General features: G+C 41.0%; 1 protein-coding gene across 6 annotated transcripts in view; it reads right to left on the reverse strand.

Annotated features, from left to right (window-relative positions):
* Window positions 1–20,280, reverse strand: part of myo9bl (myosin IXb-like) — a 57,938-nt gene that overhangs the window by 25,298 nt on the left and 12,360 nt on the right. For all 6 annotated transcript variants that reach the window (XM_086223279.1, XM_086223276.1, XM_086223278.1 and 3 more), the window contains exons 2-4: window positions 9,593–9,807; window positions 9,226–9,445; window positions 8,396–8,905 (exon numbers count right to left, since the gene is read on the reverse strand). In XM_086223279.1, the coding sequence (XP_086079405.1) occupies window positions 8,396–8,905; window positions 9,226–9,445; window positions 9,593–9,744 (882 nt within the window). In that variant the 5' untranslated portion in view covers window positions 9,745–9,807. The remainder of the gene's footprint in view (window positions 1–8,395; window positions 8,906–9,225; window positions 9,446–9,592; window positions 9,808–20,280) is intronic.

Below are 20,280 nucleotides of genomic sequence, written 5' to 3' on the forward strand. Positions count from 1 at the left end.
GTTCCCACATTCACAAAGGAGCCATCAAACCTCTATATGGACATGCTCACTTCCACTTTCTTTAAGCCCAATTTAAAGTGATATACTCTTTAAGTGGATGAAGTGTAGAATCAAACAGCATACGATTAACTCTATAGTCACTGGTAGCAGCAATCTTGAGGCAAAACCCAATAACATTTTGATCAAATAATGACTGTTTGTTGTTGTTCAAAGTGTTAAAAACTCTTTGTTGAGATGTGATCATATGATGCTGGCAGTGATTGAATGCAGCCGCGCCTCTACACAGTTCCCCCACTATACTTGGCCTTGCTTCAAGCCGTCACTTTATCACAGCAACCACACATAAACCCCTAAGCTTAACTCAACGAAATTGCTAACAAAGAATTGATTCTTTGAGGTACAATACAGGCGTCAACAGAGCTGCAAGAAGCTGATGCTTCAATTCAATATTGGAGGATGATGAGCTGATTGCACTTATACTTTATCAGTTAGCTTCATATGAACTTAAATTCTCGATTTGAACAAAATGGCATGAATCTTTTGGATGTCAATTTCAACTCCGGATGATTTGTATGAAAATTTCAATGACTTACTATTTGCTTATCTTTTCTGTCGACCATTATTAATCTTAAACTTTAGCAATAAAAATGTAAAACGTGTTTTCTTTCCAGTTTCTAAAATGCAAAGTTGCTTCACCAAATCGGTGATGAGTTGTTTCACCGATTCTGAACATAAAAATGTTTTTAGTGATGTACTGACATTAAATTTTAGGCAGCAAGATTTTATTTATGATTGGTGATATAATGTGTAGGAAAACAAATTTATATAATTGTCACGTTTTCTACATACTGAAAGTAAGTAAAGTAAAAGAAGTAAAAAGTAAAAGAAAAACTTGACACTTTCAGATTCTTTGTTTCCAAAGCATTTGAAAAAGCCTATAAATATTTCCCAAGTAAGTTTGTCATCACCTGCTCCGTTTAAACAACATATACATAAACATCATCCCAGTTTTTGTCTTTGAACTGATACAGATAAGCTGCTAAAAAAAAATCAACCTCCATCAGTCAACACCAATATGAATTCTAATACACATGTAGCGCTAATTATTTTGAATATTTGAGTAACCAATCTGTTAATAAGGAAAAAGCCATGAAGTTTGACAAACTAAGCCTGCATGAGAGAATGTTAAGTCAGTTATCACAGAACTGCAACACAGCAGTAAATCATTTACAGATGGAAAACTAACTAAACTGTGTGGCAGCATGTGACAGAATAGTGGAAATTGTGGTTGGGGAAAAGAAAGTACCGTAACTTGTTCAGTATGTAATTGTTGATAGAAATAGATGGTCGCTATCATTGAAAGGCAGACAAGACCTCTTGTTTGACTGTTCCATATTGCTCCATGAGATGAATGATAGATAATGTCTGCTATAGTTTGCCAAAATGTGCAAAACAAATGTTACACCTGAGGAAAGGGAGCAATTTTGGCAAGCTAAAGCACACATCAGACAGACTTCTGACAGCAAATCTTCTGCTACAGTTTCAATTTTGGAAATACCTGCAAAGTGATAGACAGTGTATCGAAGGGATTTCACCTAATATAAATAGGAAGAGTTGTTGTAAGCTGAACAAAGTTAAAGAGACTTATATATACTGTACAGATGACTGTTTAGGCTAAGTTTTGAGGAGACCAGAACACAGATTTTCTTTGTCGATCAAGGGTTAAATGTATACTTCGGCTATCATCATCTGAACATGATAGACCACACAGGAATCTTCTCAACATCGTGGGTAGGATCATGGGTGGTGTGTCACAACTGAAAACTGACTTCACAACTGAGCATTAGCCAACTTTTAACAATGGCACTATTGATCATGTAACTGTATGCAAATATCTGAAGGATGTTTCCACTTCAGAGGTCAAAAGAGGTCTTGAAGAATACAACTGCAAATTGAATATAAAAATCCTTTAGTGGCCCCAGGGGGAGGTGTGTGAAGACTAATCGACTGCTCTAAGTAACATCACTTCTGGCAACATCACTGAAAAATAAATAAAATTTGTGTTTGTGGAGCTACAACGGGAGGATACCAGACTTTTATCCTATTTCTCATCTGTGCTTGAGGTTGGATTAGCTGGCAGTGGCTGATTGCACATAATGAAATCTGGGAAAGCAAGTAAATAAAGTGAAGCTGCATTGTGGGTAATGCATGTATCAAGCGTCAACAGGAAAGAAGAATTCACCATAGAAGAAAAAAGATGATATCGTGAGCCCTCTAAACATCCTTTCATTGTGATGATGTCGTAGGAGCACAAGCTTGACCAGCTGACCCCTTCCACTTTTTGCCTGCTGCTGTTTTTAAAGTCCGCCTGATTGAGTGAAACAACAGATACAACAACAACAAGAAAAATCCTCAGAGCTAACTAGCTAATAGCAATCTACACACTCTACACAATCTACAGTCTGTTGGGTTAATGTAGTGACTAGTTGTAATACGAGTACATAAATGACTTTCTCAAATAGAAGATGGTTTACCCCCATCCTTATGTTGCAACAGATGCTGCATTCTGGGTTCAGTACTGCTCAGACAGATTATGGTTGACTTGCAGACATAGAACCAAGCTAGAGTGTTTTTTTTCCAACTATAGCAGAATGATAACTAGTTGAAACAGACCTTTTTCCTGTACTGGCACTATGCCGTGGAGGGATGTCTGGCTATGGCAGACTAGCATAGCCAGACATCCCTCCATTGACTGGCATAAAGTAATAAGAGGCTAGACAATGCAAGCAGAAAGACTTGATATACAGTATGTCAGAGGTATAGTTTAGAAGAGTTTGGATAAAGTTTTCAAGTACCAGCTCAGCTCCTCATGTGGTCTGGTGTTTTACCAGATTGGAGATATTTCAAGCAGCTCCACCCATGTCTAGATGACTACCACATCAATCCCCAGCTTGTGGTGTGGTCACAGTACCATGAATAGACCCTGATGTAGCCTGCACCATACTGCTACATGTAAGCAATATTTGTCCTGTAACAGCGTGCTCTACTCTTCAGTATGATTCAGGATATTGCAAGCCCTTTATATGAACAGTATATGTTTATGAATGAAACATGTGAATAATGCAAAAACCTAAACTCAGCAATGCCAGCTTTTCCGTATTAATACACAATGCCACCCAGCCTGACCAAATATAGCCAAGGAATAAAGGTTGAGCAACACATACAGTAAGAGATAAACAATGGATTTGCAAACAGAATGGCCAGCTTCTCTTCTGCACTTCCTGAGCAGTACAATACAATACTTGGGTCTATCCACGCCCCCAAGACTCTGGGCTGAGAGCAGATTGAACTACTGCAGTTATTTCCCATGTTATAGCTGCTTCCTGTTAAAGAGGGTTCCGGATGATAGGAACTTCCTGTCTGCAGTTATGAGACAGGGCGGCATGGTCAAGATTGTGGGGAGCGAACAAAGGAGATTTATTACCAATAGTGTAACAGCTAGGAGATATAAACGAAGGCTGTAAACTTAGTGATCCCTCCAAACAAGCATGCCTTGTTTCGTTTTAGGCCATGAAGGCAAAATAATTTTTTGAATATGTGTCGTATGTCAGAGTTTGCTTCATCAGCAATGTTAAGCATTTAAAGAACTGTCTCTACCTCAGACCAGTTAATAAGAAATGATCAGGGAAATATTAATTCAACAGTTTTGCAATGAAGACACTTCAGCAAGCAGAACTTGACCTTGACTATTGACGTACAACTCAAGTATATTGTCAGCCATCAGGCAGCCAATTCATTCAACAGAGGAGAGCCCTGCTGACATGATGACTAAAAGTGCTTCAAAGCCTGGCCAAGGAAAGCAGATACAAACACACACACACACACTCACTCACTCACTCACACACACACACACACACACACACACACACACACACACACACACACACACACACACACACACACACACACACACACACACACACACACACGCGAGGATCGACCAGTTGGACCAGTTCACAAATAAAAGACTCGTGTAAAGCAGGTGAGCTGTTCAGGAAGTTAGAAACTGTGTTTGCTCAGGCTGCTGAAGGTGAGGACTGTGCCAACTGCATTTTCAGGGCAAAGACCAGTTATATTGTTTCTGGACTGTACTACGAAATCCAATATGATCAATGTGCACAATATAATGTAAAGTAATAGAACAAAACAGATGCTTTTTGAAGCAGTTTCAAGTTGGGGCCCATTCAATCTGTTTTTAACACAGCCACAGTCCAACACCACAAATGATGATCTCACCTCTTCAAAATGTGACCCAGACCTGAGGACCTCCCCCATTGCTAGAGGATACAGAAACAGAATGAACATGCTTTTTGCATTTCCCACCACTGTAACCTGATCAGCATCCATGGCAACCGAAGTAAAGAGAGGAAAAAAAAAACAACTTAACAAACGTGTCATTAAGTGGATGTATCTAAAAATAGCAGTCTCCACCCCATGTACTGGATAATACCTTGATGAACTTGTCACAGGAAGGCACACCAAAAAGTAAGACAATTTGTGGAGAGAAACGGCAGGGAACATAATTTAGGAGGAGTTATTGCTTCCTGTGCAAAACAGCTTTAACTTCATGTCAGCCATCTTATGAGCTTGCTGGCAGGAGCTGTTAAAACAGAACTTTTCCACATTCACTGACCGGGAAGCACAAAATCGTGTGCAGAAAAGTAAGAATCCCCCCTTATGCTGTGCAAAGTAAAATGCAAGTTTAGATACAAGGTTGTTCAAGGATAAAGGTTGTTCCAATAGCCAGGATGATTGACTGACTGGTCCCAGATGCAATCCAATCTTTGCTTCCTCCACTGACCAGGCCTGCAAAGACACATCCCGTCTCCCTGTCTCCCTCTGCAACCACAGCTCTGTATGAGACTAACACGAACTGTGTTACAGGAGACAACAGCAGAGTGGCCAGTGGGACCAGAACACTGCTGATGGAAGGGAAAAAATCTCTCCTTTGCCTTTCCCCCTTTCTCTCTGTCAGACTATGACAGACTGACAGAAATCAAGGGACCAAAGCTGCATTTATTCAGCTGCATCTTAAGCCCAGCATTTTTATGAGTGAAGGCTCAAGTGTCGAGTCGGAGGGTCTTGGGAAAAAGAAGGCAAAAGATGGATGGACACATACTTTAGCTGCCCATTTTGTATTCTTGGCATTAATGCTCAACCAATTGCCTGTTCAGAATTCTCACCAAACTCTAGAATTGGGAGAGAGTTTTGTAATTTCAATAAACCACATTCCACTTAAGGCTTTTCGTGCCAAAGGACTATTTTTAGCCGTATTACTGTGAAATAAAACAGGAAAATATGTAGAGATTTACTTCCAGATCAGCAGTAAGAGCCTTTAGATGACCACATCAAGGAAGGCTATTAAAGTGAGACCAAGTAGAGGGATTTTACTAATGAGGTATTCAGGTAAATGTGCAGAATTGGGGGCTTTCCAGTTAGATATGCATCAGCAGTCTCCATCACATATTTTTAAATGAACTCCTTCTCTTTTTCTCATATGACAAACATATCCACGTCACTCACGGTAAATATTCACACAACCTGATTTGACCCACCGCCACACACTTTCAGCTCTGCAAACACCTACGCACTATAATAGTGTGTATAATAGCTCATAGTGTGGAAAGTATACTTAAAAATGGGGTTACCCTCCCTCTGATTGAGGCTAAACTGTTGAGTCCAGAAGTAGGTGATGCGAACAATGAACTATTGCTTATGAGAGAGAGTATGAGTGTGGGAGGGTTGAAACTACTGAAAATTACTTCACAATAATAACCCTGCTTGAGGTCTGACCGGAGGTAAATTCTTCCATATGTGAAAGTGGAGGAGACCCCGTTTCTTATTACAGGGACGAAAACTACAGCAAATGAAGTCAACTCTTTTCCAAGCCACGTAGATAAAACTGGAAAGACAATACCGTGTGCAGCCTGTCCCTCATGTTGCAACCATTTCTAGAAAGCTACCTCAATGACTGCATACCCTTTCATGTATGTTTGTACAACAGCAATGGTAATTCTTGTTTTTTTTTTTCTTACATTTGAATCCTAACAGCTGATTCTTCTAAAATGCCAAGACAAATAACAGACACAGAAAATGTGCATTTTCAATCAGAATGCCATGATAACTGAGGGCTGATGTTGATGTAGTGTGATTTTGCTAATTCTGCAGTGATTCACTTCCCCTCTGCCACCATTAGAAACATAACTATTTGTTCGAAAGCAGATAAAGAATTAAGGAAACTGTCCTATCCTGTCATTTGATTCCCAAAGCAATTTTAAAAGGCCCATGCAAACAGTTAACAAAGGGCATACCCATCTTGTTTTGTTCTTTGTGGATAGTCTTCATGTTAAAGTGTTTAACCCCGCAGAGAATGACCAAGTGCCCCATTAGCTCAGCCCACGCATGCAAGAGCAATGGAGCTGCAGCCTGAAAAGACATTTGGCGTCTTCTATTTCATGCTTTTCATGGGATTTTTAAAATAATTCATAACCACGAACCTTGACACAATTTGTGCCCCATAAAAAAAGATCTCAAAACATAACTCTGTGTAACTGCACATTTTAGATTTTTAGCCTGCGTGTGTATTCACATACCAGAGTGACATAAGGACTCTCTGATGAGGAAGCATCTTTTGATATGATCTGAAATGAAGAATACATTTCACATATGGCCGGAGCCTGAGACTGACCATGACTGAATGATAAGCATGAATAGCTACAATATAACTTATCATTTCTGAAAAGCTCTACACAACTAATGAGACAAACAGACTAGCAGCTTCTGTCTGATGGGGAACTGACTGTTTCACCTGCTTTGCTCACATTTACCATTTTTCATGCCTCCTACACATTTGACACACACACTTTAACCACCTCAAACTACAGCAGGTAACTAACTTGATACAAGAGCCACAGTGCTAGTTACATATACCATACCTACCAGCCCCACCTGGGAGAAGATGACGCCATCATCTACCTGCTGAACTGAGTCTACACTCACCTGGACCAGCCAGCCAATTCTGTGAGGATCATGTTTTTTTATCTCTCCAGCGCCTTTGACAACATCAGGCCAGCTCTGCTGGGTGAGAATCTGATGGAGATGCAGGTTGAAGCCCATCGTGTACTGGATTATTGACTAACTGACTGGCAGACCACAGTATGTGCGCCTGCAGAGCTGTGTGTCAGACAGAGTGGTCAGTAACACTGGGGTACCTCAGGGAACAGTTCTCTCTCACTTCCTGTTCACCCTTTACACCATGGACTTTAGCTATCGGTCAGAGTCCTGCCTCCTTCAGAAGTTCTCTGATGACTCGGGCATAGCTGGATCTATCAGCAGGGGTGAGGAGACCGAGTACTGGGCTGTGGTGGAGGACTCATGGTGTGAGCTGAACCATCTGCAGCTCAATGTGGCAAAGTCTAAGGAACCGGTGGTGGACCTGAGGAGGACCAAGTCTACTGTGACCCCTGTTTCCATCCAGGGGGTCAACGTGGACACTGTGGAGGACTATAAATATCTTGGAGTCCACATAGACAAAAAACTGGACTGGCCTCAGAACACTGAAGCCCTTAATAAGAGAGGACAGAGCTGCCCCTACTTCCTGAGGAGGCTCAGGTCCTTCAACATCTGCAGGACGATGCTGAGGATGTTCTATGAGTCTGTGGTTTCTAGTGTGATTCAGTTTGCTGTGGTGGGCTGGGGCAGCAGACTGAGGGCTGCAGATGCAAACAGACTCAATAGACTCATCCGCAAAGCTGGTGATGTAGTGGGGGTGAAACTGGACTCCTTACAGACAGTGATGGGAAGACGGATGCTTCTGAAACTACAACATTATCCTCCCCCTCCATCAGCTCCTGGTCCAACGCAGGAGTACACGGACCAACAGACTCAGACCCCCCACCTCAAAAACTGAGCGCCACAGAAGGTCCTTTCTCCCAGTGCCAATAAAATTGTACAATACATCTCTGTGATTGCACCGTCAACCATCCATACTCACTGCACTGTCTTCGAGTTAACTCGTGTAAATGACCCAGTTATTGTACTTAGTTATTGTTGCACACTGCTCTTTTGCACTTTGTATATAGTCTTTTCTGTCACTATGTGCACAATGTGCATAGCCTTGTTCTCTTCCATTCCCTGTTTATTGTTGTTGAGTGGAGCACTGTTACGAACAGAATTTCCCCAGTGGATGAATAGAGTATTCTGATTCTGATACACATAATTTCAGGGGGAAGTACCTCAAAAAATGTTGGTTGTCATTCAAATGGCCAGTGGGAAAGTGGCAGGCAGAATTACATAGTAATATCTAAACCTGCTGTCATTAACAGTCATGCCTTACCTCCAGGACTGGTCCAGCCCCCAGTATGGTCCTCTCCACACCACTGGCATAGCCCTTCTGGCTCAGAGCAGTCAAACAGTGGATCAGGAAATTAGTACTTTGCGTCTTGCCTGAGCCGCTCTCTCCAGAGATGACGATGCACTGGTTGACCTTCTTCCTGAGCATGGCATAGTAAGCCACATCCGCAATTGCAAAGATATGAGGCTCTAGTTTGCCCAGTTGGTGGTTCTCATACATCTTGACATATTTGGGGTTGTAGATGGGCAGGAACTTGAAAGGGTTGATGGCAATAAGAATGCTGCCTGCATAGGTGTAGATCTTTTTCTTGTAGAAGCGTGTACGGAGATTGCTTAGTATGCTATCCTCATTAAGATTGGGGAGGTTGCAAAGGTCTGCAAAGTCATCCATTGGAGGAGGAAGGAAGCCCCTGGCAGCAAGCCGCTGTGCCTCTTGTTCTTTAGACAGGGCTGGGAGGTGGACATAATGGATAGAGCCATCATGGTTCCTCTCCTGCATTAGGAAAAGGATGAAAAGCTATGATGAGCTGAATGTTTGTTGCTGAATCTGACAAAGTAAAACATGAATAAAGCACTGTCAAACCAAAGTATTTAAAACCAGTTACAATTGTGAAGGAAAGACCCAATTTGTTCCTGCATGCTTTGATAATCTCAAAGGTGAACTGAGATTGGAAATTTTGCGTGGGTCTACTTTACCTGTCATTGTTCTTAATATGTAACTTGTTGAGGCTAGTTTGTCTATAAGTGACAGGGAAGTGCAATAGACAGTTGTTTCCTACCGCAACATTCTGACTCCTGAGCTGTCAACTCTACCTGTAGTAAGAAGTAAAAGCCAAGGCTCTGAGGGTGTTGCTCCTGGGCTTTCCGAGGCCACAACAGAAATCTCTGTACCGGCAGGTCTCCGGCCTCAAGTACCCACTCTTCCCCACCACATTCCTTCACCTCTGCCAACACATAAAGGCGGCCAGGGTCCAGCCCCAGTGCCGAAGCAGCCTCCGAGATCACAGAGGCTGCCGTTGCATCCTTTTGCACTCTGATGCGTTGAAAAGAGCAAACACACAAACAAACAGTATTTTCATCAATTTTGAATTAAAGAGGTTCCCCTGAAAAGGAGTATTGTGTTGGCAATAAATAAGTTCTTCCAAATACATCAGTAGCATCATAGGTGAACAACACCCACCTGAGATTGCAGCAGGTAGATGACTCTGCAGCCAGCCGTGGGTAAATCTGGAGCAGGTACAATCGACTGTTGTGATCGTTCAGGCTAGCTGGCCCTCCTCCTCCTCCACCTGCATTCGTTGCCACAGCGGCACCACCATCTCTGACACTCATCCTGAGTCAGGGGGAGTTGCCTCAGCATGCCGCACCTACTGCCTTCCTCTCACCACACAGCACCTGAAAATGACAGATTGATGTGTCATATTTACGCATCCCAACTGATGATGCACGGGATAATTTTCCATGAACAGCCTGGAACATGATAAAGAGAGTCAAAGAAAGATGTTTACAGGTTAAATATCAAGGATGAAGGAGTAAAGACTGACACTCATGCCAACTATCACCCACTGTACCATATTTACATTAGTCATTCTAATTTTGCTAAGAACGAAAAGGACTCTTCCTTGGCTCATCTTGGTTCCTCTACAATTTCAGTGAAAATCCTGTTAGTTTTAATGTAATCCCACTTGCTAGCTTATCAATCACACAACCTCTTTGACAAGGTATTACATCCTTATTTCCATGTTTCTTTAAGACTATAACAAAGTGATTCTTACTTGCATTTTACTTGTGTGCTATGCACATGCAACCCCCACCAACACAATCCTACTCTCCCTGCCTATAAGATTGTATCACCAACATAACAAAAGAAAAGCGCTGCCAAACCCTAATGACAAGAGAAACAACGTAGGGCATTTGAAATAGTTCACAGTCTCAAAAAAAGATTCAAGTTTAGTAAAAGCCAAGGTAATGTGTCACTGCGCCTCTGAGCAGGTTGTTGAAAATACAAACAAACTGGTGGATTTACGGAAAAAGTCTCAAACCACGTGGAAGCACATCCTTGTGGTTGGACAAAAAAAAAAAAAAACTCCAATTCTGAATGTAAGCAACTCCTCTACAGAGGTGTGTCTCTGTGAAAGAGAACTAGCCAATGAAAAAGCCAATACAAGTCACTGTAATAGTTTAATAGAACACAGACCTTCTAAATAAGCTGCAGATTATCTTTGAGGCCTGTGTATCAGGCTTTACTTACCTTGACCTCTTTCTTTCTGAGAAGACTCTAAGTAGGACAAAAACACCCCAAGGCAAAAATATCCCTTATACTCACAATTTACCATGTGCAAATTGAATGATTCACACACATCACAAATTTGAAAGTGAGAAATGATATGAGAACCTAATGCTTCTGCGATGTTGCTTGCAGCTCTTAAATGTTACTATGCCAGACGATATTCCCATTACAAATACAGCTCAAAGTGTTCAACTTTTGTGGAAAGATACAGCATGGTTTCAATTACTCATTTCATTGTTGGAAAACTGCATCTGTAGGTGTATTTCGGGCTGTCTGACTGCAGAAAATGGTTGTGTTTATCTGCCAACTGTAATGATTTCATAAAACCCTACTTAAATACCAGTGTTTTATTTGAGGACATTCACAGTCAGGGGTGTTTTAGTGTTGCAAACTGCTGATGCACAGTGGATCCTTTTTTATTTTAAATCCACAAAATCATGACAGATTACAAAAAAAAAAACCCCATCATTTTCAAATACACATTACACTATAAAGGTGTATTCCTGTTGCCCTAGAAAGCACGTATGTGCACGTACGTTGCTGGGCTCAGATCTGCCTCAGTGATGATCACATTTGGTGCAGTATTATCACATTACTGTTCTTGAGAGTGAACCTTTGCGCTGCAACTGCAGGTGAACCACACATGGTGATAATGACGGTTTTCACTCTTGCAGAAAAGACACCTTGACTCAAGTATGATGGAAGACTTGGTGGTGAAATAAAAAGTGTAAACAGCTCTTCACACAACAGACCAACTCAATTAGAGCCTGACTGATATAGATAATACTGATATAGTACGCTACATCTTGGACAGAGGGAACATATGAACTTTTCACATACACTGCCAGTCAAAAGTTTGGACACGCCTCCTCATTTAATGTTTTTTCTTTATTTTCATGACTATTTGCATTGAAGATTCTCACTGAAGGCATCAAAACTATGAATGAACACATATGGAACTATGTCGTAAAAATGTTTTTGGGAATAACTCAAAACATGTTTCATATTCTAGATTCTTCAAATAGCCCCCCCACCCCCCTTTTGCTTTGATTATGGCTTTGCATTCTCTCCATGAGCTTCATGAGGTCGTCATCTGAAATGGTTTTCCAATAGACTTGAAGGAGTTTCAAGAGATGCTGAGCGCTTGGGCCCTTTGGCCTTCACTCTGCAGTCCATCTCATCCCAAACCATCTGGGTTGGGTTTAGGTCAGGTGACTGTGGAGGCCAGGTCATCTGGCGCAGCACTCCATCACTTTACCTCTTGCTGGTTCAGTTTGCCTTTAATTCTGAATAAATCCCCAACAGTGTCACCAGCAAAGCACCCCCACACTATCACACCTCTTCCTGCATGCTTCACGATGGGACCATGCATGTAAAGACAATCCGTATACCTTTTCTGCATCGCATAACCCAAGATCTCAAAATTTGGACTCATCAGACCAAAGCACAGATTTCCACTGGTCTAATATCCATTCCTTGTGTTTCTTTGCCCAAATAAATCTCTTCTGCTTGTTGCTTTTCCTTCGTAGTGTTTTTTTAGCAGCTATTCGACTATAAAGGCCTGATTGGCGCAGTCTCCTCTGAACAGTTGATGTAGCAATGTGTCTGCTACCAGAACTCTCTGTGGCATTTATCTGGGTCGCTCCTCTAATCTGAGGTGCTGTTAGCTTGCCATTTCTGAGGCTGATGACTCGGATGAAGTCTTTGAAGTGACTCTTGGTCTTCCTTTCCTGGGTCAGTCCTCAGGGTCAGTTTCAACGTAGCAACTGATGGTTTTTGCAACTGCATTTGGGGGCACATTAAAAGTTTTTGCAAGTTTTGCAAGGCAAGAAATTCCACAAATGAACCCTGACAAGGCAACCCTGTGAAGTGAAAACCATTTCAGGTGGCCACATCATGAAGCTCATCGAGAGAAGGCCAAGGGTTTGCGGCACTGGAAACACAGCAAAGGGTGTCTTCTTTGAGGAATCTAAAATATAAAATGTATTTACAGTTATGGGTGAACCCCGCCTCTCACCCGAAGGCTGCTGGGATAGGCTCCAGCCCTCCATGACCCTTAACAGGATAACCGGTAGAAAATAGATGGATGGATGGAAAAGAAGAAAAAAAAAACTCCACGGGGGAAATAGACTCACTCTCCTGGCCACAGCTACAGATGTAAATCAATTTTTATAAAATAAAATAAAATACAACTGAAAAAAAAATCACCACCAGTGACTTAGATAAAATAAACTTTCTAAAATACCAAATTAGTTCTAGGTAACTCCTTTTCAGTTACAGTGTTGAAGGAATTGACATGATAGCTTCTGTATAGTCCAAAACAACTTCTCCTTGCAGCATCTAAGCAGGCAAGTTTACTTGTACTATTAGGAAATACAATCAAATCTAGTAGCTTATTAACAAATCAGATGCTGCAACGGTCAATACGAAAGAATTAAATATGTAGTCAGACAAGTGTACCTGTTCTCCGTCTGCTCTCACTCTGATTCTACACTCCACTGCTTGTACACCAGCCATCTTTCACATGCCTCATTGAGAGTTTCACATACGGCTGATGCATTGCTCAGGCAAGCATGTCAGTCATGCATGCTGCCATATTTTGTGTAAGAGATCAATAAAACAATATTGTTCTGTGTTTTCAATGCAGCATCTGACTGTATCCCAAAGGGCTACCACTATATGGGTTCTGTCAAATATGGTCTTCATTCTAGTTGATCAGACACAGTTTTGTGTACTGTTGCCTCCCACTGGTGTAGGTCTCACATCTTTGCCATTTTGGCTTAAAGAGTTTCCTCCTGGTCAGTGAGATCGATTAAAATTTCATACTGGTGTATTTCTATATTGTCATTTGTAATATTAACGATCTATCGTTGAGTGTGAACCACATAGGCAGCAGCACATTAGGTCTAATGATGGATCATGTAGCAGGCATGGCTTTACATAAATAATGCATGCTCTCTAAACTGTTCGACACCACTGGGAAACAGCAGCCTGGTTTAAATCATTGAATGGTGGGCAGACTACACTGCTTTGGTAACCTGATCCAGGGTTGAGTACTGTAAGCACAGAGGCCTACAGTTTATCGCTTTTATCATTGAAGCAGGAAGAGTTTATTTTCTCAACCTAAAAAATAAGAAATGTTACAGTCCAAGATATGCCCCAAAATAAGCAGGCTCAGGGAAAGGGGGCTTTCACAGATTTGTGCATGCATTATGAAACAAACTTCTCCACTTCTCCATTATGGGATTTGTTTTCACTGAAACTATTACACACCGACTGTCTAAGCAGCCTTTTTAAAAAAATAAGTTGTCTGGCTTCAATAAGAGGACTTTTCCTCTGTCAATCACATTCCTTCAATATCAAGTTGTGCAATTGTGGTGAAGATACCATCGCTTCATCCATATCTGGACATTGTGGTTTTTGCTGATTCGAAAATAATATATAAAAAATCGTCCTGCGAATCAACACGATACACCAAAGGACCTGAGGCTTAAAAAAACAGAATGCACTTGTTTAATTTACTTTATTTATAAAAAAAAAAAGTAATTAAGAATTTGTTATCTCACCTGTTAAAACAACAGCAGTTGAAATAACAAATGAGGAATTTGTTATTTCAACTGTTCAAAACATATGAAAAGGATACAGAGATCACCATACACTGTTAGAAATTCCCCAAAATTATGTATAATATATCTCAACAGAGCAATTCTAGAATCATTTTGGGCAAAGCATTTAGTTTACAGTTGAGATTTAAGACATAAAAAAAGGATTTAAGTCAGGAGCTTTTGCCAGGCTTGCTGACCACAGTCCCAAAAGCATGCAAGCTTGTAAAATACCAAGGCATGCAAAACTGCAGAGACCACAAAAGGCAGCATAATCATTATCGTCCATCATAGGCTATGTCTGGTTTGAATTTGTCACTTTAAGCCCTCAGCTGCTCTCTCAACTTTTCTCAAAAGCGCAAACATAAAGTTACAATATTTGTGTATGAAATTATTTCACCCATGAGCATGTCTCTGTGTGTGAGTACAGTAATACAGACGAAGAGCTGGGGAAAAACAACAGAGGCAGATAGGGGAACCAAGCAAAGAAAGGCAGACATCTGAAAGTGATACAGAAAAGAGAGAAAGATCCCCAGGGGCATTCAAAGGAGACAGGCTTTGAGATAATTCTGCTTCCTCCTTGCAAAGGAGATCCTCTGTGAGGATGCCCAGCATTCCACAGATAAGACCGGGGGTTGTCTGCTTTGCCTAGGCTTATCCTGGCACTTTAGCTGCCTACTGTAGGTTGAGAGGAGACACCCGGGCTACATCTCAGAGGCTCTCCTCAACTGCTTAGGAGAAGACATTAACAACCAACAAGCTCCTTATAGTACAAGTTTTTAAGGGGGTACCACTCAGCCTTGTTGCACCTACTAACCTCATCCGACTTAATCCTTATCCAGGCAAGAACATTAGGTTTACATGAATTAATTCCACTTCACAATCATTAATATAGGCCTATACACCAAGTAGATGTTCAGCTAATTAATCACAAAGGATGTTGAGGATAAGCTCAGATTAAATTTTACTTAAATGTGTTCATACCTGCACTGATTTGCCGCTTAGTTGTCTGAGGTTCAAGATTTCAGACCTGTCCTGTTAAATATGAAAGTTGTGGCCAGTAATAATTCCTATTATTCTGATGTGAACAATTAAAAAAAAAAGAGTGATAGAGTACACAATAAACCCTGTCACATGAGTGCATGGCGCAGAAGAATAGGGAACTACACAATTAACTGACAGTTGTTTGGCATTTGTTAGCAGAACTGAAAAAAGCCATCTTACTCACTCTCTAATTCCTCCCAACGCCTACTCATTCAGTCTTCTGTGCCCACCAAGAAGCACACAACAACTCCACCCCAGGCAGCAGGAGGAGCACAATTCTGAGTGTCAATTAGCTGGAACAAAATACAAATACTTTGCCTTTATAAGGCCAGGTTGTTTTAGTGTGTTTGCAATCTCACTAAGAGATGTGTGAAAATCTTGAGAGTTATGCTCTTAGTTTGTACCATAGACAGTAAATGTGTCTTAATGGTCCTTTTAAGACTGGTACACTCACACAAGACTGTATAAGCAGAGCGACCAGTCAGTGCTGAGACACCACCAGCTGACTCTATGATGTGGCAGGAAGTAAATGACCCAGTGACACATAGAAGGTCAACAAACTACCACTGGAAAAAATCTCTCTTCTTCTCACTAACGCTAACTAACTGTCTCAGCCCTCCCATCTTTCCCTCGCTACATGACTCATGCTTACATAAACAGAGGTGAACCCAGATGGAGCAAGCTATGTCATCATCAGCAGTACACGGAGGAAGACAAGGCAACTCGTTGCATTCCACGTTAGCAACAAAGAAGGATGCCTGCATCGAATGAGTCAGGGCTTTGGGCAACTTCTATCTAGGCTATGACTGGACCCTTAAATCAGAAATAAGAAATCAGAAATCCTTTACTAATCCCTTGTGGGAAATTTTTGGATTGCAGTGCTCCGTTTCACAGTAAAAAAACAATATATAATAAAGTTTAAAAAAATAGAGAATAAAGAATATAAGGATATAAGGAGATATCTTTGGTGACATATTTACATTTTTACACTGAACGGGATATTTTTACATGACATTACATGATACATTAACATGGCAGTGACAGCAGCTCGGAAGAATGCTGCGAAGAGAAATCAGTATTTAGACTTTCATGTCTATCTCTTAAGTAAGTGACACACATCAATTTTATGACTTTTACAATCAAAGGACGTTAATTTGACCATTTATATTCTTAAGGGGCAATTTCAGGTTTAGTGTCTTCCTCAAGAACACTTTGTTTGAATAAGACAATTGTAATAAGACAGCTGGTCATACATCTATGCATGAACCAATTCCCACTAATTCCCAGGTTAACTGTATAAAAATGATTTAATAAAAATATCTAAATACACATCAAAGAAAAATGTGTCATGGATTAACTGTACAAACACAGCCATGCAGCCTGCTGCTTGCAAGGTAAATGGGGTAATATGAGTTTTGACGTTATAATCTAAAACAAACAACACACTCAGGAAAAAAGGGTAAAAATAGGCAAGAGGCCAAAGAGAAGTCAGTCAGGGTTTCACAAACCAAACAACTCTGGCTCCATAAAGGTTTTAATGGTTTTGGAGGGCCTGTAGGGCCCATGGATCAGCTCTGTGAACATAATAAAAACGCTTAAGTTGAAAAACAAAAACTGGCATCTCTTCAACATTGTCCTGAAGGATCCATATTGTGCCGACGCACGATGATGAGTTTTATTCAATGGTGTTAGAATAATTAAATTCAGAGAACAGTTAGTGAAAATAAACATTTATCTAACTTGTGGTTTCAAAATGATTGAGAGAACAAGTTATATCTTGTGGCCACAAAAAAATCTATTTTTTTCTCTCCCTACGTCCACAAAATATATATATATATACACTTTTTCAATGGCCATTCCAGGCGTCTATAATAAAGCAACCAAACTTCAACACTCATGCTGCCAGTAACTCTGAATCTTTCCTCGAGTAAATCATTCCTCGACGAAACATTTTCCACTCTTACATGCGAGTCCAATATACTGTAGCTTTAAATATTCTACTACTTTTTATTCTGTCATTCTGCAAATATTTCTTTGGAAATCTTGACAAGACTTTAAAAATGAACCTTTCTGAGTTTAAACAGTGTTTGGTCAAACAACATATGCTTGTAATGATGGATTTGCCAAAGGCTTTTAAGGGGCTGAGGATGTTAACTGTTTGAACATCTGTGTTCAAGTTCAATGTAACCATTTTGTTTTATGCTGAATTCAAAAATCTCCAGATGCACCTACACTCCTTCCAAGGGTGCATCTGTGTGGCTGACTGAGACCAAGCTCTCCTTCTCTCCCTGGGGAGAGTGGAGCTGGGGCCACTGAAGGATCCATCAGCACTCTAACTCTGTCTGCAGCACCTAATGGATATGAGAGGGGCTGGCTCTTTGCCAACGCAGGCTGCATTGTGCTCTGGGCACAATGAGAGACAGAAACAAGGGAAGTAAAGATTCAATCTGGGCATGTGTGATTCTGTTTGTGTGTGTGCTCCCTGTGGCATTTAGCCTGCCTGTGTCTGTGTGTGCTGTTAAGGATTAATCAGTGCACTCTGGACTTGTGTGATGATGATAGAGAGACGCTGCTCTTGTTACTGCTGAGTGGTTCTAAATCAGCCTCGGGGTTGAGGCTGTGCAGATGCACCCAAAATGGCTATGAATGGACTGGAGCCCTCCCACTAGAGCCATGTGGCTTAATCAAAGATGCAGTCTTTTGTTTAAACAGACCAATAGCTCTATCGGGGAATTAAGCAGAAGACACCAATTGGGCTTGATAAAACAAACACAGATAGAGAGACAGGAGTGAATGTAGGAAAAAGGACACCAAGGACTCATCTCCTCCCCCCATCTTTAAGTAAGCTCCCAGGCTGGCCAGCCATGAACAATAAAACTGAGCTGAGGAGCATCTGCTGCCTAGGTTTAAAGAGAAAGGAGCCGCAGGGACTCAGCCTTTGACTTCTTGATATCACCATATTCATTCAATAGTGAACCCAAGCTCATGGCCAAATCCTCTTTCTCGCTATGGGCCTAATTAGGTTGACAGAAAGGGAGAATGAAGAGCACAGAAAGATACCTCAAATTATACGTTTCAGCCACACGGCACAGTGGCGTGTCTTAAAGAGTTTAGTAGAAAACCATGTGATATCTGTCACATTACAATGACAACTATGTTTTCCAAGCCAAAACTAACATCAAGCCAGCCGACTGGCAAAATACATTACCATTATGCTGATTGACAAAGCTAAATCAATTACAGCACGGTCATCTGAGTGCACTTCATTGATCTGCCACTCCCAGTATCACATGTCTGAGTCATGTATTGACAAACTGAAGCGGGCTGCTGTTCATCTGACATGGCTTGGAGGTAGGTATGACCCTGATGAAGTGCACGAGAGAGGAAAACAACAGCGGGCTGCAAATACACTGGGTAATTAATGTTAAACAACTTGAAATTGTCTTTCAAATATCTCCATTAGTCAACCATGTTCTCTTGTTCCTTGAGGCAATCAGTATAAGTTCTAGCCACTGCTTCATTACCTCCAACTTTTATACACATATTGCAGCAGGTCAGTAATCAAACAGGGCAGGGTGTCTATCTCTGCTGTGTTCCAACTGCCTCCTTACTGGCTGGCATGTCACATTTTTCACAGAATCTTACCCAATGTTAATCAAAAAAGCCACCTTGCTTCTCAAGTGCTTTCCCTTAAATCCCCCCACCACACACACACACACACACACACACACACACACACACACACACACACGCACACACACACACACTTTTGCTCCCCACTGCTTAACATTTGGCACTGCTGCTTAACTCAGTCCAGATGCCAGCTTGCATTTAGGACAGGAGGAGGAGGGTCTTGAACAACTAATTACAATAAAAACCCATGTCCTTGTGTGTATGATTTTTAGTATTTTCCCTTACTCAGTCAATCAGACCTGGAGCCAACCTCATAGCATTATAAATGCATTCATCATACCACTCACAATATTGCAGCAATGTGAAGCTCACTTGTACCTTCATTTTAAATGCAAATTCTCCCCAAATTAAACCCCAACCTTGCAGGCCTTGCTTCGTTGACTTCAATTCAATGATTCTTTCATCCAAACTGTTAAAAGAAGGAAATAAGAAGACAATTTTTATGATATGCCAGGCCTATGGTTAAGGTCTGGTTAGGGTTAGGACAGGATGTGATAATACATGATTTACTTTAGGTGCAAATATGTTTCAAAGTTTTACGCATGCAACCATGTTTTAACGGTCACCAATTATTATTAGAGAAACAGTGAGTCTGGTTATGCTGGAAGATATATGGCTCCTCAATAGCTCACCTGGCAAGTACCTCAAATCAAGGCTTACTGGCTGTTTGAACCCAGTCAGTGCTTATTCTCCCCTGCCTCCACTCTGCCTCGATCATGACTATCAAAATAAAGCTGACAACTCGCCCATAAGAGAAAACATCTTCACAAGATTATCCTCACAAATTAAAATCACTTTTATGATGTCTGAGGCATGAATGCCATCACTATAAATCAATACTAAAATGATGTTATCAACAAACAACACCATGGACAAACAGTCTCATTTAGCCACTTGTTAGCAACTGCCATTTAAAAAAAAAAAAAACCAAAACAACATTATAGCTTTGAAATCCATGATGGTGGTTTTTACTGGTGTATTTCAGAACAAAACATTAAAATAGTAGTCTCACTGAAACCCACTTATTACAAGCATTTATCAGATTAATAATGACAGATCTCATTGACCTAAAGATGAGGGAACCAGAGGTTTAGAAACACTAATTTATTTCCAGATCTTAGGACTCATTCCTGCACCCCTCTGAACTACGAGACCACTACCACAATATTTGGCTGAGAGATGGAGAATGGGCCAAGTAGCAGTCTTCTTCTGTAGTAGCCCACAGCCAGGGGTCTAGGC

Source organism: Aulostomus chinensis, chromosome 14 (genome assembly GCF_037954235.1).
Source record: "Aulostomus chinensis isolate RoL2024-O1b breed Wild chromosome 14, RoL_Achi_v1.0, whole genome shotgun sequence".
Taxonomy (NCBI): Eukaryota; Metazoa; Chordata; class Actinopteri; order Syngnathiformes; family Aulostomidae; genus Aulostomus; species Aulostomus chinensis.